Below are 23,488 nucleotides of genomic sequence, written 5' to 3'. Positions count from 1 at the left end.
AAAGGTTTCCATTTCTATTAATTTAGACTAGTTAATTCTGTGCTTTGACAACTACTATAATCTTCTGTTTGATCTTTGGACTTTTGACTTCCTTCACCCCAGTTCATCACTGTCAGACTAATCTTTCCAGAATATCACTTTCATGATACTACTACCCTGCTCAAAAGTCTTTAATGACTGCTATATGTCATCTGCTTAAAAGATTTAAATTTCTTAGCTTTGTGCCCACAGCCCTCAGTGACCAGTTCCCCATTAATCTGTCTTCTCTCTGTTATTACCCAGAACTCCTAAACAGGACTCCTTAGTTTTAGCTAGTCAGATATACTCATGTCCCCCAAAACTACCTTGTGTTCTTCTGCCTCTATATTTATTTTTTTGCTCATGAGACTTAAGTGTCCCAAGTTCTCCAGTCTTTATCCTAAATCCCTTTTTTATAGTGATTTTTAAATTGTTGTTCAGTTACAGTTCTCTCACCTTTTCCCCCATGGCTCTGTCCTGCTCCACATTGCACCCCCCCCCCCCCGACTCCCACAGTCAATGCCGCCCCCACTGTCCGTGTCCATGAGTCCTCTATTCGTGTTCCTTTGCTTGTCCTTTCCCCTTCTTTCCCCTGTTATCCGCCTTCCTCCTTTGGTCACTGTCAGTTTGTCCTACTGCCACAACCCCCACAAATTTTTACAGCCAGAGGTTCTGAGGCTTTATTTTGCCCACGCTGGAACTCTGGGTTGTGCTGTCTGTCTTGCTCCCCAGCTGTTCCTCCCAGTTAATCCGCAGGCGATGTGGGACCACCTGGTCCACCAGCCTCCGCATTGCCTGCTGGGTCTGCCAGCTATTGTCGTGCCACTTCCTCTCCACCCCGGCTGCCTGTCTCTGCCCCTCCTGCCAATCTGGATGAATGTTACTTCTTTAACTCCTTGGTTGTTGGACTTCCATACAGTTCAAGTCTCTGGCAGTTCTGGTTGTGTCTTATTTAAAACATTTTTTTTTCCCTTCTTTTGGTTGTGCGAGGAGGTGAAGCATATCTACCTACACCTCCATCTTGGCCTGAACTCCCAGTACTCATAATAAAAGCTCTCAGCAAAGTGGGAGTAGTAGAGGGAACACATTTCAAAATAATAAAGGCCACATATAACAAACCCACAGCTAACATCATACTCAATGGGGAGAAACTAAAAGCATTTTCCTTATGATGAGGAACAAGATAGGGAAGTCCACTTTCACCACTTTTGTTCAACATGATATTGGAAGTCCTAGTCACAGCACACAGACAAGAAGAAATAAAAGGCACCCAAATTGGAAAGGAAGAAATAAGACTGCCATTATTTGCAGATGACATATTATATATAGAAAATTCCAAATATTTAACAAACTACTAGATATCATAAATGAATTCAGTAAAGTAGCAGGAGACAAAGGAAATATTCAGAAATTGTTTGCATTTTTATACACCAATAACAAACTATCAGAAAGAGAAATCAAGAAAAACAATCCCATTTACAATTGCATTAAAAAAATACCTAGAAATCAATTTAACCTCAACTCAGAAAATTATAAGACATGGAAGAAACAAGTTGAAGAAGATACAAATAAATGGGAGCATACACTGTGCTTGTGGGTAGGAAGAATTAACATCATTAAAGTGTCTGCACTACCCAAAGCAATCTATAGATTCAATGCAATTCCCATGAAAATACCAATGGCGTCTTTTACAGAACTAGAACAAATGTTCCAAACATTTATAAGGAAGCACAAAAGACCCTGAATAGCCATAGCAATCTTGAGAAAGGAGAACATAGTTGGAGGTATCACACTACCTGATATCAAACTATATTACCAGACTGTAGTAATCAAAACAAGATAGTACTGACATAAAAACAGACAGAGATTAATGGAACAGAATAGAAAGCTCAGAAATAATCCCACGGCATTCTGGTCAGTTAATATTTGACAAAAGAGGCAAGTACATACAATGTGATAAAGATAGTCTAATCAATAAAATGGTGTTCAAAAACTGGACAAATACATGCCAGAAAATGAAACTAGACCACCCTCTCTCACCACATACAGGAATAAACTCAAAATGGGTTAAATTTTAAAAAATAAGAATTAAAACCATAAAACTCCTAGAAGAAAACATAGAAAGTATAATCTCGAACATTTCTCTTAGTAATATTTTTTCTCATATATCTCCTCAGGACAGAGAGACAAAAGGAAAAATAAACAAATGGGACTACATCAAACTAAAAGCTTTTGCACAGCAAAGGAAACCAGCAACAAAATGAAAAGATAATCTATTGAATGAGAGAACATACTCGCCAATGATATATCTGATAAGGGGTTAATACCGAAAATTTATATAAAGAACTTACACAACTCAACACTGAAAAAACAAACAATCCAATGAAGAAATAGGCGGAGGACCTGAATAGGTATGACTCCAAAGAGGACAAACAGATGGCCAATGGACATATGAAAAGATGCTCAATGTCATAATTATCAGAGATATACATATTAAAACCACAATGAGATATCACCTCACACCTGTCAACAAATCAACAAACAACATGCTGGACATGCTAGTGAGCATGTGGAGAAAAGAAAACTCACTCGTACTGTTTCTGGGAATAAAAATTGGTGCATCTACATGAAAAACAGTGTGGAGGTTCCTCAAAAAATGAAAAGTAGATTGCCTTATAACCCAGCAATTCTTCTCCTGGGTATACATCCTAAGAAACCTAAAACACTAATCCAAAAAGAGAAATGCACCACTTTGTTCACTTTGTTCACCATGTCAGTGTTATTTACAATAACCAAGACATGGAAGCAACCCAAGTGCCCATTAATAGATGAGTGGTTAAAGAGCTGTGGTACATATGAGGTCTGTCCAGAAAGTATACAGCCATGTGCTATGAAAAAGAGACATTTATTTAAGAAGATACAAGATACAAAACACGTTGTACATAGTACAGTGATGCCTCAGTCTCCTTCCAAGTAGGCACCCTGGGACCTCACACAGTTCTCTCAAACTCTATCAGCTGCCCCATTGTATTTTCCTTAATCTCATCAACGGTCTGAAATTTCTTCTCTTTCAAAGGTGATTTTAGTTCTCTGCATGAGATGTGATGCATGAGCAGATGTGTTTTCATGATAATGCTGCCAATCACCAGCTGCCCATAGCAGCGGCCTTCTGATTTACCCGAATAGTTTCCTTGGAGGAATGTTCAAGCATGATGCAAAATTTGTTAATTTGTTGCAGATTCATTGCTCTACTTGCTCAGTCATTTTGAATATGATGGCCACACAGTACACATACTCATTGAATGGCATCTACTGCCCTCACTGTCTATCTAGTACAGTGAAGTCGTCATTATTCACACATGCACATTCCAGTCCACTCTCCTTGGCTGCCAGGTTACATCGATGTCGCACAAACCACTCTCACTATATTAACAATGGGTGGACATTTTCCGGACAGACCTCACATCTACAGTGTAATATTACTTGGTCATAAAAAAGAATGCGGTCTTACTATTCACAATAACATGGATGGAAGTAGAGATATTACGCTAAGTGAAATAAGTCAGACAGAGAAAGACAAATATTTTTTATTGTATTTTATCCATTACGATTTATCCCCCTTACAATTCCCTACCCCTACAATCACCACTCTGTTGTCCATGAGTTCTATTTTCTTTTTGCTCAATTCCTCTTTCCTAATCCTCCCTGCCCTGCAGAACTATCAGCCTGCTCTCTATGAGTCTGTCTCTATTTTGCTTGTTAGTTCACTTTGTTCATTAGATTATACATGAGTGAAATCATCTGGTATTTGTCTTTCTCTGACTGGCTTATCTCACTTAGTATAATGTTCCCCATGTCCATCCATGCTGTTGCAAAGGGTAAAATTTTCTTTTTTACAGCCAAGGAGTATTCCATTGTGTAATTGTCCCACAGTTATTTTATCCACTTATACACTGATGGACACTTGGGCTGCTTCCATATCTTGGCGATTATAAATAACGCTGCAATGAACTTAGGGGTGCTTATGTTCTTTCAAATTAATGTTTGGGTTCCTTCAGATATATTCCCAGAAGTGGAAATGCTGAGTCATAGGGCAGTTCCATTTTCAATTGTTTGAGGTTATCTCCATACTGCTTTTCACAGTGACTGCACCAATCCGCATTCCCACCACCAGTGCAAAAGGGTTCCCCTTTTTCCACATCCTCACCAGCACTTGCTGTTTGTGCATTTATAGATGATAACCATTCTGACTGACGTGAGGTGATGTCTCATTGTGGTTAAAGCACATACCATCCATTTATACCACTCACCACCATCTCCCCTATTGCTAAGGGGAAGAACTGGGAGTCTAAATTAGTAGGTATGATTTTGCCAGGTTTTTAACCACTGTATTATACACTGTGTAACAGCCATTTTGTAATTTTTTCTTTTTTTCCCAAAGCACTTTTATCCCCAACCCCCACACATAAAATTTGTCTTCCTGTGGAGCCCAGTTATTATAAAGCTTAGCTTTGTCATGATTATCTCACCAAATTGTAATTCTCTATTTACTTTTCTGTATTGCCCATTAGACTCTAAGTATCATAAGAATGACGGTGTCTGTGTCAGCACATAGCATAGTGCTTGGAACACAACAGGCACTCCAAAGAACTGATGAACGAAAGAGTTAACTGCACTTTAACTGTCTCTTCCCTCAATAGACTCTAAGTTCATTAAGTGCAGGGACTTTTAATTTGTGGAATTCCTAGGCCTAACTCAAAGCCTGGCACCTGGGAGATGCTTAATACACAACAGTTGAATAGATTCTGGACCATATGTCAACTTCAAATAGGTCAGAGCATTTTTTTTGTTGTTGTTGTTGGTTTTCAATTACAGTTGTCCCACTTTTCCCCCTGTTGCTCTCCCCTGCCCCACACTGCACCCCCCACTCCCACAGTTTATCTCCCTACTGTCTGTGTCCATGAGTCCTCTATTCGTGTAGCTTTGCTTGCCCTTTCTACTTCTTTCCCCTGTTATCGTTCTCTCCCCTCCCCTCTCTGATTGCTGTCAATTTGTCCTTTATTTCAATGTCTCTGGTTCTATTTTGCTCATTTGTTTGTTTTGTTGATTAGGTTCTACCACTTATTGGTGAGGTCACATGGTATTTGTCTTTCACCGCCTGGCTTATTTCCCTTAGCATAATGCTCTCCAGCCCAATCCATGCTGTTGAGAAGGGTAGGGGTCCCTTCTTCTTTCTGCTGCTTAGTATTCCATTGTGTAAATGTACCACAGTTTTTTGATCCACTCATTTACTCATGGGCACTTAGTCTGTTTCCAGCACTTGGCTATTGTAGATAACGCTGCTATGAACACTACATCGCATAGGTTCTTTTGAATTGGTGTTTCAGGATTTTTAGGGTATAGTTCCAACAGTGGGGTCCCTGGATGAAAAGGCAGTTCTAGTTTTGTTTTCTGAGGAAATTCCATGCTGTTTTCCACAGTGGCTGCAACAGTCTGCACTCCCACCAGCACAAGGGTTCTCTTTTCTCCACATCCTCGCTAGCAATTGTTTGATTTATTAATGATGGCCATTCTGACGGGTATGAAGTGGTGTCTTATTGTGGTTTTAATTTGTATTTCTCTAATGGCTAGTGATGTTGAGCATTTTTTCAGGTGTCTCTGGGCCCTCTGTATATCTTCCTTGGAGAAGTGCCTGTTCAGGTCCTTTGCCCATTTTTTAATTGGATAGTTTGTCTTCCTTGTATGGAGTCGTGTGAATTCTTTATATATTTTGGAGATCAAACCCTTGCCTGAGGTATCATTGGCAAATATATTTTCCCATACACTTTATTCCCTTTCTATTTTCTTGATGTTTTCTTTAGCCAGGAAGAAGCTTTTTAGTTTGATGTAGTCCCATTTGTTTATTTTTTCCTTTATATCCCTTGCCCTAGAGGGTGTATTGGTGAAAATATTGCTGCTTGGGATATCTGAAATCTTCCTGTCTAGTTCCTCTAGGAGTTTTATGGTATCATGACTTATATTTACGTCTTTTATCCATCTTGAGTTTATTTTGGTGTATTGTGTAAGTTAGCAGTCTAGTTCCATTTTTTTGCACTCACGTATCCAAATCTCCCAACACCATTTATTGAGGTTGTTTTTACTCCATTTTATGTTCCTGCCCCTTTTGTCAAATATTAACTGACCATATTGACATGGGTTTATTTCTGGGCTCTCTATTCTGTTCCATTTGTCTATGTGTCTGTACTTATGCCAGTACCAGACTGTTTTGATTACAGCAGCCTTGTAATATAATTTGTTATCAGGTATTGTGATCCCCACTAATTTGTTCTTCTTTCTCAAAATAGCTGAGGCTATTCGGGGTTGTTTATGGTTCTATATAAATTTTTGAAATGTTTGTTCTATATCTGTGAAATATGTCATTGTTATTTTGATAGGGATTGTGCTAAATCTATAGATAGCTTTGGGTAGTAACGACATTTTAATGATATTAATTCTTTCAATCCATGAACACAGTATGTGCTTCCATTTATTTGTGTCTTCCTTAGTTTCTTTCTTCAATGTTGTATAGTTTTCTGAGTACAGGTCTTTTACCTCCTTGGTTAAGTTTATTCCCAAGTGTTTTATTTTTCTTGTTGCTATTGTAAATGAGATTTTCCTCCTAATTTCTGTTTCTGATATTTCACTAATGGCGTACAAAAAATGCTTTCGATTTCTGAATGTTGACTTTGTATCCCACCATTCTGTGAAATTCATTTATTAGGTCAAGTAGTTTTTTTGGTGGAGTCTATGGGGTTTTCTATGTACACTCTCATGTCATCTGCAATTAATGACAGTTTTCCTCCCTCCTTTTCAATTTGGATGTCTTTTATTTCTTTTTCTTCTGTGATCATTGTGGTCAGGACTTCCAATACTAAGTTGAATAGAAGAGGTGAAAGTGGACACCCTTATCTTTTGTCAGATGTTAGGAAGAAAGCTTTTAGTTTTGTCCATTGAGTATAATGTTGGCTGTAGGTTTCTCGAATGTGGCCTTTATTATGTTGAGATATGTTCCCTCTATTCCCACTTTGCTGAGTGTTTTTATCATAAATGATAAAAACTGTACTTTATCAAATGTTTTTCAGCATCTATTGTTATGAACATGTGGTTTTTGTCTTTTGTATTGTTTATGTATTGTATCATATTTATTGATTTGTGTATACCATACCAACCTTGCATGCCTGGGATGAATCCCACTTGATAATGGTGTATGATCTTTTTAATGTATTGCTGGATCCAGTTTGCCAATATTTTGTTGAGGATTTTAGCATCTATATTCATCAGTGATATTAGCCTGTAGTTTTATTTCTTTGTTGTGTCTTTATCTGGTTTTGGGATTTGGATAATACTGGCCTCAGAAAAAGAATTTGGGAATCTTACCTCTGCTTGGATTTTTTGGAATAGTATGAGAAGAATCATGGTTAGCTCTTCTCTAAAATTTTTGGAAAATTCTCCTGTGAATCTGTCTAGCCCAGGGCTTTTGTGTGCCAGTAGTTTTTTGATTACTGCTTCAATTTCACTAGCTGATACTGGTCTATTCAGGCTTTCTGCTTCTTCTTGGCTCAGTTTTGGAGAATTATATGTTTCTAGAAATTTGTGCATTTCACCCAGGTTTTCAAATTTCTTGGCATATAGTTGTTCATAGTAATTTCTTATGATCCTTTGTATTCCTGTGGTATCTTTTGTAATTTTGCCTCTTTCATTTCTGATTTTATTTATATGGGTCATCTCTCTCTTTTTCTTGATGAGTATGGTTAAAGGTTTGTTGATTTTGTTTATCTTTTCAAAGAACCAGCTCCTGGATCTATTGATCCTTTGGATTGTTCTTTTAGTCTCCATGTCATAATTCTTCCCTGATCTTGATTATTTCCTTCCTTCTCTTTCTGAGCTTTATTTGCTGTTATTCCCCTAGTTGTTGTAGATGTAGGGTTTGTTTGTTCATTTGATATGTTTCTATCTTTTTAGGTAGACATGTATTGCTAAGAATTTCCATCTCAGAACTGCCTTCGTTGTGCACCATGGATTTTAGGTTGTTTTGTGTTCATTTTCATTTGTTTCCAGAAACTTTTTGATTTCTTCTTTGATCACATTATTTACCCATTCATTGTTTAATAACATGTTATTCAGTCTCCATGTATTTGAATGTTTTTGAGTTTTTTCCTTGAGGCTGGTTTCTAGTTTCAAGCCATTGTGATCCAATAAAATGGTATGATTTCAATTTTCTTGAATTTTTTTGAGGCTTGTTTTGTGTCCTATCATGTGGTCTAGCCTTGAAAATGTTCCATGTGCGTTTGAAAAGAATGTATATTTTGCTTCCTTGAGGTGAAAGATTATGTATATATCAGTTAAGCCCATTGGATCTAGTGTGTTGTTCAGTGCCACAATGTCCTTGTTGACACTTTGTTTGGAAGATCTGTCCATTGTTGACAGTGATGTATTAAAATCCTCTACTGTAAGTGTGTTACTGTCTATATCTTTCTTGAAGTCTTCCAAGATTTTCCTTACATATTTGGGAACTCCTATGTCAGGTGCATATATGTTTACAATGTTTCTAGCTTCCTGATGGATTCTTCCCTTTAGAATTATGAAATGACCTTCTTTGTCTGTTTTTATGGCCTTTGTTTTAGAGTCTATTTTGTCTGATATAAGTATTGCTACCCTGTCTTCTTTTTTTTTTTCCTGTCAATTTGCTTGGCATATTTTTTCCTGACCCTTCACTTTCAGTCTGTGTAGGTCTTCTGTTCTGAGGTGGGTCTCTTGTAGGCAGCATATGTGCGGGTCATGTTTTCTTATCCATTCAGGTACCCTTGTCTTTTGATTGGAGTGTTTAATCCATTTATATGTGATGTTACTACTGATAGGTATTTATTCATTGCCACTTTTTTCTTTTGTACTGTGTTCCTCTCTCTCTCACTCTATACCTTCATCTTGTTAAAGCAATCCCTTTAGCATGTCTTGCAATGCTGGTTTGGTGGAGGTATATTCCTTTAACACTCTTTTGTCTGGGAAACTCCTTATTTCACTTACCATTTTAAATGAGAGCCTTGCTGGGCAGAGTAGTCTTAGTTGCAGGCCTTTGCTTTTCACGAGTTGGAATATTTCTTGGCATTCCCTTCTGTCTTGTGGTGTTTCTGTTGAGAAATCAGCTGCTGGCCTTTTTGGGGCTCCCTTATATGTTACTGTTTCTCTCTTGCTGCTTTTAAGTTTCTTTGTCTTTAAAATTTGGCATATTAATTTTGATGTGTCTTGGAGTGGGACTCTTTGGATTCATCTTGATTGCGTCCCACTGTGCTTCCTGAACTTGCATGGCTTTTCCTCTCTCCCAGTTAGGGAAGTTTTCTGTCATTATTTTTTCAAACAGGTTTTCTATCCCTTGCTCCTTTTCTTCTCCTTCTGGTATTCCTATCATTCGAATGTTGTTACATTCCATGTTGTCCTGATGTGCCCTTTAGCTATATTCATACTTTTTGAGTCTTTTTTCCAGTTGTTGGTCTACCTGGGTATTTCTTTCTAACTTGTCTTCCAGCTCACTGATTCAGTCCTCTGCTTCATCCAGCCTGTTTGTAGTTCCTTCTACTGTATTTTTTATTTCAGATCTTGTATTCTTCATTGTCCCCCCTGGTTCTTGTTTATAGTTTATATTTCCTTTTTCATGCTGTTTTAGTTCCCACTCAGTTCCTTGAGCATCCTTATAACCATTTTTATAACCATTTCTATATCTGATAGACTGTGTGCCTCAATTTTATTTGGCTCTTTTATGGGAATTTTCCCATTCCCATTTTAGGTGACTCTTTTTGTTTGTTTCTGCTTCTCAGGGTTCTCTGCTTTGCCTGCCTGTCTTCATCAGGTGAACTTTTGTGGTAGTTCTGTGAGACTCAGTGATGCAGTCTCTTTGATTTCCTTGTCTGGATGCTCTAGGGTTGCCCCTTCTTCTGTTTGTGTGGGCCCTTTTGTTGTACTCGGGATTTACTTGTTGGTGGATTCTTTGTTGGTGTGTTCTTCCCTCCAGCAGGCTTACTGGTAGTCAAAACTCCCACCTTGTCTTGTATGCTGTTGTACAGGTGTTGGTTAGCAAAGCAGTATTACCAGACAACCAAACCTATGCCAGGAAAAAGCAGCCCCCTACCACATCAGCAATCTCAGTTGCAACTGAACAAAGATTAATAAAGGTGAAGAGAGATTATGAATATTATAAGATATGACAAAGGGAATATGAGATGACTAAAAGAGGGGAAAATGTTGAGTGGGAAGAGGGAGGAGAATTGACAAGAGTAGGGATAGAAGTGAGGCGAAGAAAAGGAGAGAACACAATTTAAAACATAAATAAAACACAGACGCGTGATGGGAACAATGGGGTAAGAAAAGGAAAAAGTATACTATGAAGTTTGAAGTAAAATTGACAAAGTATTGGACTAACAGGAGCAAAATTGCAGAAAACGACAGCAGGGTTGATAGCAATGACAGCTGAATTAAGTTTAATAAAGGTGGAACAGGAATAAGAATATTGCACAAAATTGAAAAGTGAATGAGATGTCTAGAGTAGAGAAAAATGATTTTGAGAGGATGAGGGAAGCACATTAATAAGAGTAAAGAGTAAAGCCCAGATTGAGAGAGGAGACCAAAAAATGAAATAAAATTCCTCACTCAACTGATCAGGGGCAGTGAGAAGGTGAAATGGAGTAAAACAGGGGGAGATTGTTTTGTGGGATTTAAAGTACAAACAAAAAGAGAACAAACAGGAGTTCTTTTGGAGAAGTACAGCAATAACTGGTATTTCACCCAACTAGCCACTGTTTATAAAAGATGGAAAGGAAACAAGACTCTTATAAGAGGGCAAAAAAGAATGAGCTAACTTATGAAAGAAGAGCATTTGTGCAGGTTAGATGGAGGAGAAATAGTGAGAGTAAGGGATAGGAACATGGTGTAGTGAGAGAAAATAAAATTTACAACAGCAGTAGTAAAGCTCAGGAAATGGCAAAATGGATTAAGACCAGGGAAGGGTGCTATGTGGGATTTGGAATAACAATAATATGATAAAAAATATATAATCTGAATAAAAAGAATAAAAAGTAAAAGACAACGAGTAGTGAGTTATTTGGAATACAAGTGAAAGAAGATAAATTAAAATGCAATATGAAAACCCCCATAAAAAACAAACAAACAAAAAACCCTAAACAAATGAAAAAAAAAACTAAAGGAAAGAAAAGAAATTTTAAAAAAAAATGCACGTTCTGATGAAGAGCAAGGTGAAAATTGTCTCAGCTGTTGGTGTTTGCCTTCTGACTTCTTTCTGGACCTGTGTCTGGTTTTCTCTTAGCTCCAGGTCTTACTGTCTTACTCTTGGGGGTAAAAAAAAAAAAGAAAGACAAGCCCCCTGCTGGTTGTTAAGCCTGCCCAGCCCTTCCAGACTCTGGCTCCTGCAGGTTGTGGGGGTTTGGGCTTGGTTTTCCCTTTCTGGTGGTTCCCCTAAGGGGGCTCAGCCTGGGCTATAATAATCACAGGTGCTCAGTTTCTAGTCCACTTGCCCTCCCAGCACCTTGAGGTCTGCACTCTCTACTCTGCCCAGTTGCCCCGTCTGGCACTGATAAATCACCTCACTTTGCACCCCTTTGATCAATCCATGAGCTGTGCTGAGTGGGGGCAAACTGCACCCATAATCCTCTCTCCTTGCTGGCCAAGCAGCTGTGTGCGCGGGGTCCCTGCCTAGTGTGCCTCAGTTCCCCTTTTGCAAAAAGTGTCTGTGGGCGCCACTGCTGCTCTGAGCTGCTGCCCTGCTTTCCACACACTCCAACTCTCTGGAAAGTCCAGAGTCTATCTTAGTCACAGCCAGCTGGGGATCTACCTCTTCTCCCAGCTCCAAGTGCCTCCAGGATCCCTCCTCTCTCTGGCACTGTCCCGGCTGGCAACTGCTGTCCCAGCTTGGGTGTGCTGCCCACTGTGTGTGCGCCGCCTCTTTTTCCCTGGTGACCTGACACCTTCGGGTCTCCCCTGGAGCATGTCTGTGATTTCCCCACTCTGGGAAGTGCAGGGAGCTGCTAGCTGCTATCATTCACCCGGCTCTTCTCCGATGTTGACCCCAGGCAACCACGGTTTCCGGTGCCACGCCCAGGGACTTTCCCCTTCTGCCTATAAAACCTCCTTACTGCCCGTTTTGAAGCATCCTCTGTACACTTTGGCTTCTGATCTTCATATCAGCTAAGATTCTTTTGGCTGTTCACTTTGTCTTTTGGAAGATCAGCTAAGTTTCCAACTTGGGTGAATGAGCAAGTGGCTCAGTTTCCACCTATATCACCGCCATCTTCTCTCTCTGTAAATCCTTTTTTTCAATGTCCAAATTATATCTGGCTGGCGTGGCTCAGCGGGCTGAATGTCCAAATTATACTTCTGTAAGCTTTCTAAGTCATTTTCAGAATTTCTAAAAAATACTCTGAAGTCCCAGAAAACCATTATGTTATCACTTTTCACCACGGTCAGTTTCTTACTTCAGCATAATCCTCTCCCCTCAGTTGATTACTGCTTGCTCTTGCAAAGCTGACTTCCACAGGCTGCTGCTGTTCTCCAGGGATAATTCTGTCCCAGGCATGCTCCCAGGCTGCAAATCTAATCCCACACAGTATAGCTCCATCCAGATGTATACTAGTGTGCAAAATTTTACACAAGGCTTAGGGATAACTAATGAAACTACTCTACTACTGATGCCCTGTGACCTGTCACCAACCTTTTCCCTGCTCAGTCTCCACACCTACAGTCACACTTCCGGGGCCTGCTTCTCTCCATCAAATGGACTCAGTCAGTCAGGAAACATATATTGAGTGTCAGTTATGTGCCAGGCAATATGAGGATACAAGGGAGAAGCAAATAGCCATAGTTCCTGTTTTCATGAAAGACATTAAATAATTACAAATAGTTGAGCAAATAATTCTAAGTGTACAACATGCTGCCAAAGAAATACCTGGAGTCTAAGCTTAGGTCCTTTACATTCTCTGGGGCTCAGAGAGAGGGGAAAGAAAGTGCTCCCACCTCTTATATTCTATGTAGTCAAATTAATAATAAAATATTCATTAGAAAAGCAATTCTGACTTTCAGGAAGACAGCTTTTTTTTTTTATTTTTTTTTACATTACTATGCTGCTTAGCTCATGATTTTTTCATATTTCCTCAATAAATGAAGAAAGCCAAAATTCAAACACTTAAACTATGTGCTTGGCATCATTCTAAGCCCAATACATATATTGGGTTGGCCAAAAGTTCATTTGATTTTTTCTTTAAGATGGCTCTAGTAGTGCTTAGTTGTCTTTAATCTCAATTGAAACAACTTTGTTAGATTGTATTTTGACAGCTGTCACATCAACATGAATTTAAAAAGAACTTATCAAAACTGGTGAATTTTTGTATAACCATTTTAATATTAAAGATGGAAGAAAATAAGCAACATTTTTGGCACATTAGGCTTTATTTTTTCAAGAAAGATAAAAACACAACTGAAATGCAGAAAAAGATTTGTGCAGTGTATGGAGAAATTACTGTGACTGATCGAACACATCAAAAGTGGTTTGTGAAGTTTCATACTGGAGATTTCTCATTGGACGATGCTCCACGCTTGGGTAGAGCACAGCTGAAGTTGATAATGATCAAATCAAGACATTAATTGAGAACAATCAATGTTATACCATGCTGGAGAGAGTGGACATACTCAAAATATCAAAATCAATAAAGTTATTGGTGAAAATAAACATGTGTCTTTTATTTTATGGTAAAAACCATAAGGACTTTTTGGCCAACCCAATAATTTTCACAATAATCTATGAAGGAGTTCTATTCATTTCCCCATTTTACAGATGAGGCAACTAAGGCACAGAAAGGTTATAACTAGCTCAAAGTCACATGGCAAGTAATAGCAGGATTAAGAATCCAGGCAATCTGACTGCCTAGCTCAAATTCTTTATTACTACCTCTTAATACAGAAAATTTGTATAATCACATATAGGTCATTAAAATGATTTTTCCAAAACAGTAGTTCAATCTTCCTTCAAAGGTGTATTCTATCTCCACCTTTAGAACAAAGAAAAAAATATTGGCAACCCCTCAAAATCAGTCCCCCATCTTCTACCTTTGAACTTTTATCCCAGAGTGAGGCTCTGGGCACTCTGCCACAGCATGCTTCTCTCAGTCTCAGTTGGACTACTCTCCGTTTCAGTTGAGAAACCACACCCATTTTTCTGTAGCAGTCAGACCAAGCCCTTCTCAGGGCTAGTTTATAGTGACCTCTTCCATCTCTGAATTCGTGTAACAAGCACTGTTAATGGACACACTGTTACAGATTACCTTCTCTACTAAGTTTATAGGGAATGTATATTTCCCCAAAGTAAATAGCACTGTCTTGCATGAAATTGGTACTCAAAAATATTGACTGACTGATTAAGAAAGAGTCCCCAAATTGTAGGGGATCTGTTTGGAAGGCAGCTAGACTGGTAGCAAATAGACACTTTAGTTCTTGATTACATGTTTTATGTAAGATTTTTTAAAATCTATGGATACTATGAACATCTCTGGAAAATATTCATTCAATAAACATTTAACATGCTACGTATTAAAAGTAGATTAAACTCTCTTTCCTGACCTCCACCCCCAAATTGCCAGGTCCCTTCCAGATATATCTACAAATTCAAATCCAAGATTATCACGCTTATCTCTACAACACAGAAACAAATATTCCAAACTTGCCTCTCCTCAAAGTCTCAACATTTCTTGCAAGCTCTCCATCACCTTTGGGATATACATCAATTGCTTTTCCTTAAGAAATCTGTTATATATTCATTCTATGAATATAATGAAAAAACAATACTAAGAGACCCTTAACTCTTTTGCCACCCTAATAATACCATCGGGGCACTCTTTCTCTTTATGTGTAGATCTTGTGGAGCAGCTGTTATTTTAATTTATTATATGCTAAAAGAGTTTACAATTGCTTTCAGAACATTATTTTCTAAATGCTTTATTTTATTTTTAGAGCAGGTAAGGGAGGGAGAAAGACGGGGAGAGAAACATTGATCAGCTGCCTCTCGTGTGTCCCCTTCTGGGGACCTGGTCTGCAACCCAGGCATGTGCCCTCACTGGGAATCAAACCGGAAACCTTTTGGTTTGTAGGACGATGCCCAAGCAATGGAGCCACACCAGTCAGGGCCAGAATATTGTTTTTTAACTGAGGATTTTAAGTGCGGCAAATGAAGCAAAGTAATTCTTATGCTTTTTACAGCCCTTGAGATACAAATCTTTATGCAATGTAGAAATGTAATCAAATAAAATTAAAAATGCTAACAATTCATATTAATGATCAGTGGTAGAGGTGTTTAGTTTTCTGCCACAATTTCAATCCAGAATTAATTAGTTTCTAAAATAAAATACATGGAAAATTAAGGATTCACTTGAATCTTAATGCAACAAATATAAAATAGAGTTTAGTTCTTTGCAGCTTTCTGTAAAAATTATCCAAATGTACTGGTATAGCTTATTTTAGGAATGAAATCTGGTTCCTATGTTAACTTTCCAGACAAATTTAAAGAAAGGCATCTTGGCATTTGTCTGCTTCTGCTCTAAGCTGGTTCTTTACATTTTACTTTAATTAACTTGCAAGGTAATTGTTTATCTATAAATCAGTATTAAAATAAAAAATGAGCAAATAGAAAAATAGTAAATATAGATAATCTGAAAGTATACTGTTAAGACATTTCTCCCACACCAAAACAGTGGTATAAAACATGAAGATGACGTTTGATGGGATCCACAATAAAGTAAGAAAATGTCTGCTCATGGCTCTTTGTTGAAGGGTAGCATACACCAACAGAATCCTGAAAAAGATAAACTTAAAATTACTGATGATACAACCTAATTTAAATAATAATCAACATACTTAACTATTATATTTTCTGTTAAAATGCCATGAAACATATCAAATCTTTCACAATAAATTGGCAGTTAACTAATTTTTTAAAAATATCATCAGCACAGTCTACTATGCTAACAAAACATATGTACAGTACAACACAAACATGCGTAATTCTTTACCTTATAGAATTTATAGTTCAAAAAGAAATCCCATCTTTTAAAAAAGTGCTTATGAAGTGTTAATACTGCAAAAATTTATACTTTGCAATTTTCTTCTGTCTTTGCTTTCTTTTGAAACATGGTCCATATGTACTATGAAAGACTATGTTTCTTTGGTTTATCAACAAAAAGTACCTAGCCCAGCACAGAAGCTAACACACAATAAATATTGAACTGACTAAATGAGATACTTAGTAAGTGCTTCTTTGTGTTAATAATCTTTTATTTAGACTAGAATTTCTTTTTTAAACTTTTAAAAAGCTTTTAATATTTTATTTATTTATTTTTAGAGAGAGAGGAGGGAGGGAGAAAGAGAGGGAGAGAAACATCAATGTGTAAGAGACATATCAACTGGTTGCTCTTGCACCGCCCAGCTGGGGACCTGGCCTGCAACCCAGGTATGTGCTCTGACTGGGAATGGAACCTGTGACATTTTCGTTCCTTGGCCAAAACTCAATCCATTGAGCCACACCAGCCAGAGAGCCAATAATCTTTTGTATACTAAATTGCAAGCATCCAATTCTGTGATATAAAGACATTTATAGCATTCTTACTTATTTGACCTATAAATTGTGCTTTGACAGAGAACTATGTTTTACTCCACTTGAGTCACAGATTTAGCTTTTAACTAAGTAAGAGCTACAATTAGACATGTATGACAGAAAGGAAGCTAGGGAAAAAGGTTCATACTGTTCTCCAAATAAAAGCATACCTTATCAATTTTTAATTTTAACAAGAAATTAAACATCGTCATCTTTTTTCCTAGGCATAACACAGCCCTAATTGATAATGTCAGTTGTAACAACCCTATTAATAGCAAGTAATTAAATTCATTGGCAGCAAATTTCCCCTCAACTTACATATGCTGTAACTTTAAAGATGAAAGAAGTGATCTGTATTTCCTTTGTTTTAGGATGCTTTCGAACACTAAAATAGAGGGGAAAGGTACATTTTAAATATAACAAGCACTGGAATAATGCATTTAAAATACTGATACCTTTTAGTATTTAGGTGTTCTTTATCATATACAGGAATCAGCACAAATAACATCCCTTTTTTATTTCAAGAACTTTTATTACAAAATCATAAGCATGTAATTCTGTAACATAACAATATCACATTCAAGCACACCATAATGCATTTTAGGCAAAATGTTCAAAACTATAAATTATTATACCCATATTACTACCCTACCAACTGCACTTAAGCAGGCGTTACTTCTGCTGGACCCTCTATAACATGGAAATATATACCATCCAACTAAAGTTGTTCAAAAGGATGGCATCTGAAGTTTCATTCAAGGATGATGCAAAATCAACTAAGTTGAAATTGCAGAAAACTGAATTTTAGAAGGTGGAGGCCATTCTGAGACTTAAATGATGAAATGACTCTCAGACCAGAGACAATTATTGGAAAACACGAATTGGTAAAAGTTAGACTGAAGTGTAGACAGTTGTAAGGGGTAGATAAATGCATACTAAAGAATTACAGGACCTAAATGCAAATGCTAGTTCTGCCACTGATTTGTTATTTCACTTTGGGCAAGATGAACTGTTCTGAACTTCAATTTTCTGATATGTAAATAAGGCATACTATGATTCTTTTAATGATCACAGGAGAATTAAACAGGATAATGTATATGGAAACTGTTAAATTATATATTACTAAATTGTATAATATTAAAAGCATTTTCTCTCAGTCGCTCTCATTCAGTTACACTCCCTGCAGAAGATTACCTGTGGCAATACATAGTGAGGAAACAAACTGAGGATTGAGAAAATAAGCTACTGATAGACATCTACATATAAACATATACAGATGATGTTTATAATGCTTTATAATCTGCAAAATCTCTTTATATAATTTACCTCATAAAGATCACACAATTCAGTGAAGTAGGCATTATTTTACCAATTTTATAAACAATAGGACTAGAAAAATTAAATGATACATTTTATATATTCCAACTAAAAGTGGTATTTCTGGGAATAGAACCTAGGTGACAAGAGTCCAGTTCTCTTTCCCTACACTGCACCTGTTTATCCTATACCTACTCTCTATAAATAAATATGTGTCAGGAGTATTGTTCAGGTATGACAGGTATAGGTTAAATTTAAAGGAAGATATCCCTCTTCTTCACTTTATCAGGTGAAAGCATTGCTTCTTCCTCAATACTTATGTGAAAGTAATGGGAGAGAGAGAGGAGGAAGTGGTAGAAAGAAGATGGACTTTGTAGGAGGGTGAGGGGGGTGTGTGTGTGGGTGTTTGTGTGTGTTTGAGCTTAGGCACCTATTGAGGATGCCAGATCTAACCTATTTCAGGGTTCAAGATTCTTAGGCAGTTTTTATCTCTAAAACATTTTATTCCAATTTAAACCCAGGAATCACATAATTAAATTGATTTCCATATATTTCTAAGACATGGGCTGAGAAATGATTTCTCTAAATCACTTGATTTCTCTAATGTCCAAGACCTACCTTTAAAAGTTGAAGACTACAGTTAAAATGCTGTGCTGTAACAATTACATATAAAACACTTGTATATACCTACATAACCACCCAAATCAAAATAAAGAACATATTCACAGTTATATCTAATTTAAAATATTGATTTGGAGGTGTTTATGGGTGTAAACATATATAAAAATTCACCAACCTGAATGTACACTATGATTTGTTCACTTTAGTGTATGTAAATTACCCCTCAGTTTATAAAAATCTAAAAAAAAACCCTTGTAAAATTTGTGCTTTTCAAATAAACTAAGAGGAAGATCTAGTATTTGAAACTTCATTTAACAACCACTTAACACATACTAACATGTACCATAAGAATATTATTTTTTTAAAAAACTACAATTTATATATTAAAAGTTGGTTCTTAACAGAAATAAATCATGTTACTCTTCTAATCCTATATTGCTATTACTTTAAAATATCTCATAAGATAATGTCTAAATTTTTATAGGTCAAGTACAGTATCACCTGTCTGGTATCTCTTAAGAAAAAAAGAAAAGGCAATGTAAAGTGATCTTTATTAATGACCTCAGTTACACTACTAATCATTGCCTTGTATCAGATTTTTGGCAATCACTAATTCACTCTCTGAGATAGGTTTTTAAGAATGCGGGAACATAATTCCTATTTTTGAAGTCTGATTATGTTAATGGCCTAGAAATAAAATAATGAATGGTTTCTTATTAGTATCATTTGTGCTAATATCTGAGGATCTGTCCTCATTGAGTATAAACACGGTATATAGACCATTCTAGATAACTGCTCATTTTAAGAAACAAGGATCCCACAGCTTAATTAGCATCTGAAGTCCACAATCTAAGCCTCTCGGTTCAAATCATAAAATTTCACATCTAAGACAGATATGTAGTTTGGGGAACCTCTCCAAAAACTTTGACAAGAGCATGTGTTTCATGTCTAAAGTAGAAAAGACACAGGCACCATCAGTAACTATAGAATTATCTCTGCATAGATATTTTTGAAGTGTAATGAAACAGTTGATCATTTACTCTCTAATAAAATGGGTCTAAAGTATTGCCTATGATATTTAAGAAACCATGAAACTTGAAGATATTTTCCAGCACTTTTAAAAGGTGCACTTTATAGGATTTGTAATAATGATAAGGGATAAAATATCTTAAGAATGTTTTTATCCTTTTGTTTGAGTCAGAGACTCCTAAAATCAGGCTCTGCAATGTGTCCCCAACATCCACAAACATAAGAATAGTCTCCTTTGTCAGAATGGATTAGTGATGACATTTATGTGTAACGGCAGATTAGATACTATATTGTAAAGAAGATACTGCATGTATAACTAGAAAGACAGCAGATGTTTTTCTAAATTCTTAATAAGCATGCTTAAAACTTGGACCATGAGAGAAATATTTTTGGTTCTCAAAAAAAAAATTATGCTATAACTGGACTGTGCTACTTCTCAGCCTCCTCTAGCATGAGGACCGGTGGTGCCTCTCCTCTGAATTGGGAACAGACCACCTTGCTCTTTGCTGGTGCTCATGGACTCTATTTGAATCCCTGAAGACTTCCCTGACTACTGACATTGACGATTTCCTCTTTTCAAATTCTGGAGTATTTATTAAAGTATAAAGAGCTATAAACACTTGCCTATAACTAATTGAACATTTGATTATATAAAAATTTTACTTATGAAAGATTTTAAACAATTCCTTTACTATTATTTAATGTTAGTTTTTTGTAATTTTCTTAAGGTTAAGAACTGTCCAATGCTCCTCTTGTAGTCTCCTTAGAGTTTGGCAGAGTTTTGTGCACAATATTGACACTAGCTAGTTGCCCTAAGTGATTCTATGGACACAATTCTTATTTGTCTGTTAAGAGGTCATGGATTTTGGCTACTCATTTAATGAGTGGCCATTACTCTTTGTGTCATACTTTTTCTTAGCACCCAAAGAGTGTAGGAGACAATCACAGGTGAGAATTCAGGGAAGGGAATGTTGGGGAAAGCTTAAGTTTCTTCAATGTTTAGGTTCTAAACTTACTTATATTTCAAATATCTCCAATAGAATTTCCTCCTCCACAGTGCATGGTAGTGAGGAATTCCACAGCTTCATGTGGCTGATGAGGGACAACACACTTTGGTGGCAGTATGTGTGTCTATGGTATAATGAGAAATATCTACAGGGAGTTCTAGAAGTAGTCTTTTAAGTTTTCATGAACTGTAAATGATAAGGACAGAATACGTTTGATGTAGGTATGTGTACGCTTTTTCTGAAATTCTGTTACTAACATATCTCTTCCAACAATCTTTAATAATTGTTTTACTAAAAATCACAGACCACTTACAGAAATATTTTTGTCTTTAAAAACATAGTATCAGAAATTAAATAAAATAGCTAAATCATGCAGTCTGATGTATAGCTATATGACACAGGGAATGGATAAGAGAATTGTGGTGTTGAGTGTAAGTAACAGTAAGAGTTTGGTAAGAAGCAAATTCTGTTGTTTTCCCAGTAAAGCATATTTTATAACTAAACTCTGGGATCATTTGTTTTACTTGTTCCTATCCCTTCTGCCCATAAAGATGATCCAATGTCTTCATCACTGAAAAACCCAATGAAAGAACTTCCACTTCACTGAAAATTAAAGTATAAATAAAAGGCATAAAGTTTTTATCCTCATTTGATCTCCAAAAAAAATAAATAAATAAAACTCTAGTAAAATACCTAAAACAAACAGGGATTTGGGATTAGTTTGCAAAAGTGAAGATTACACCTAGATGAAAATTCTTCCATCTCTTCAGAACAAAGGTAATCATTTTTTTCTACTACTAGTCAAGCAAATTCAAATATCCTGAGGGAACCTCATGTTTTCCTGAGATTTAAAAGGAAGCCCAAGGTAAAAAAGGAGACGCAGAAATAGAGATCACATGGAGGGTTATCAGTGGGAAGGGGGTGGGGGAAGAATGTGGGGAAAGGTACAGGGAATAAGAAGCATAAATGGTGGGTACAAAAATAGACAGGGGGAGGTGAAGAATAGTATGGGAAATGGAGAAACCAAGGAACTTATATGTACAACCCATGGACATGAACTAAGGAGGGCGGCATGCTGGTGGGAGGCAGGGTGCAGGACAGAGGAGAGTAAAGGGGAGAAAAAGTGGGACAACTGTAATAGCATAATCAATAAAATATACTTAAAAAAAAGGAGGCCTGGAAGATGGCAGTTGTTAATGAGGAATGGAGCAGGTAAAACGTCTAAATGAGGGAACAAGAAGCAGCAGATGAGGGGACTGAGCACTAAAACAAGGGTCAGGGAAATCTAGACATTCTCCAGCTTGGAAGAGGGGGAGGCTATAAAAAGGGGGCCAGGATGGTGTCATTTTTATATATTTTGGTTGTAAGAGGACCACAAAGAGATATTGGGTAATCCCACCATCATTGAATTACTTACTCTAATAACCAGATGTTTAGTTATTGTAATCTAGCAACATTACCTCACTAGATCCTTATAGATAAGCTTTGTCGTTTCCAGATATGGATTAAGCACATCCTCATATTGACAAAGGGCTCCACCAAGGCAAAGATGTTTGAAAAGACAAAACAAGAACTCTTCTCTATCTGGTTGGCTGAATATTTCATACTTTTCCGAGTCTTCCACTAGCAAAACCTATGTAAGATGACAAAATTCATCTTAATGTAATATAATTCAAGGTTCTAATTTTTATATTTTTGAAAGTTTCAACTTTTATATTTAAAAATAACTTTAGTCCTATGATAATAACCAATCCTGAGCCAATTGGAGAGCGTGACCTATGAGACCTACAGCACTTGTTTTCATCTGATTTTATCATTACATACTGACCTTCTATGAAAGAAATAACTCTAAGTCTAAGCCTTCTATTCTACTTTATTTTTGTTCTGGTTTTTATCTATGGTAATTATTTTAGTGCTATTGCAACTTAGTGTTGAGTCACCTTAAATTTTACTTGGAAACAACAGGAGCACAAATAATAGAGAAATTTCTCTATCACATTAAGTCTATAGTCTTTACTTCTATGGAGGATAAACACAATGGTCATTTTCTAAGTCCTCTCACCTTACAGTATTTGGATCACTACTTTCCTTACCCCCCGTTACTCCATTTTTAACTATCAGGTAATTAGAGCCTCAGAACCACCTCCCCCTTTCCTGCTCTTCTCTAATAATACCACCTTACACATCACCAATCTACATTAACTTTTGCTGTATTCAGACCCTGCTACCACTTTCAGAAAATAGTTTGACTAGGTCTGATGTTGGGGATTTTCTTATACCATTGGGCATTACAGGCAATTAATTAATGTGTTGACTATGGTAAAAATGAACAGGTAATGAATGTATGCTATATTTCTTTTATTAAATTGTTTATACTCCACCTACTTTTAAAAAAGTGAAACAGCTAACAATAAAATATAGATAAGATAAAAATAATAAGAAAACTGTTACCAAGAAATAAAATGGGAAGAGAAAACAAATACACACAAAGAACTCTAAATGGAGAAAAGCTATAAAAATTGTACATACACTTAACACTACCCTACAGAAAAAAGAGGAAAACATAAGTTATACAGCAATCACTGTCTAGTAGCAAGAAGTATGCTTAAGTATAAAAACTGATAAAGCATAATGCTTTATTAACCCCAATCACAAATAAAAATCCATCACAAGATCATTATATGAGGTGTTTTAAAACATAAACTCTATGGTGTTGTCTATAGACAGTTTACTTATAATGACCTGGTGAAAGTTAAAATTATATATAGTAAAAAACAGGTAAGGGGAAGTGGTCCATAGTTTACTTCCCTCTGGA

At 36.6% G+C, this 23,488-nt stretch overlaps 1 protein-coding gene across 2 annotated transcripts in view; it reads right to left on the bottom strand.

The window, feature by feature from the left end:
- The window catches only part of CFAP300 (cilia and flagella associated protein 300), a 49,712-nt gene that overhangs the window by 9,487 nt on the left and 16,737 nt on the right, over window positions 1-23,488 (bottom strand). Inside the window, exons 5-7 of one of the 2 annotated variants that reach the window (XM_054592220.1) lie at window positions 22,134-22,306; window positions 17,018-17,084; window positions 15,793-15,901 (exon numbers count right to left, since the gene is read on the bottom strand). In XM_054592220.1, the coding sequence (XP_054448195.1) occupies window positions 15,793-15,901; window positions 17,018-17,084; window positions 22,134-22,306 (349 nt within the window). Of the gene's footprint in view, window positions 1-15,772; window positions 15,902-17,017; window positions 17,085-22,133; window positions 22,307-23,488 lie in introns of those variants that run through there. The other variant, XM_054592221.1, reaches the window with a different exon arrangement.

Source organism: Pteronotus mesoamericanus, unplaced genomic scaffold (genome assembly GCF_021234165.1).
Source record: "Pteronotus mesoamericanus isolate MK-2021 breed Mesoamerican mustached bat unplaced genomic scaffold, CSHL_Meso_final scaffold_36, whole genome shotgun sequence".
NCBI lineage: Eukaryota > Metazoa > Chordata > Mammalia > Chiroptera > Mormoopidae > Pteronotus > Pteronotus mesoamericanus.
This window is presented reverse-complemented; position numbering and strand designations above follow the sequence as displayed.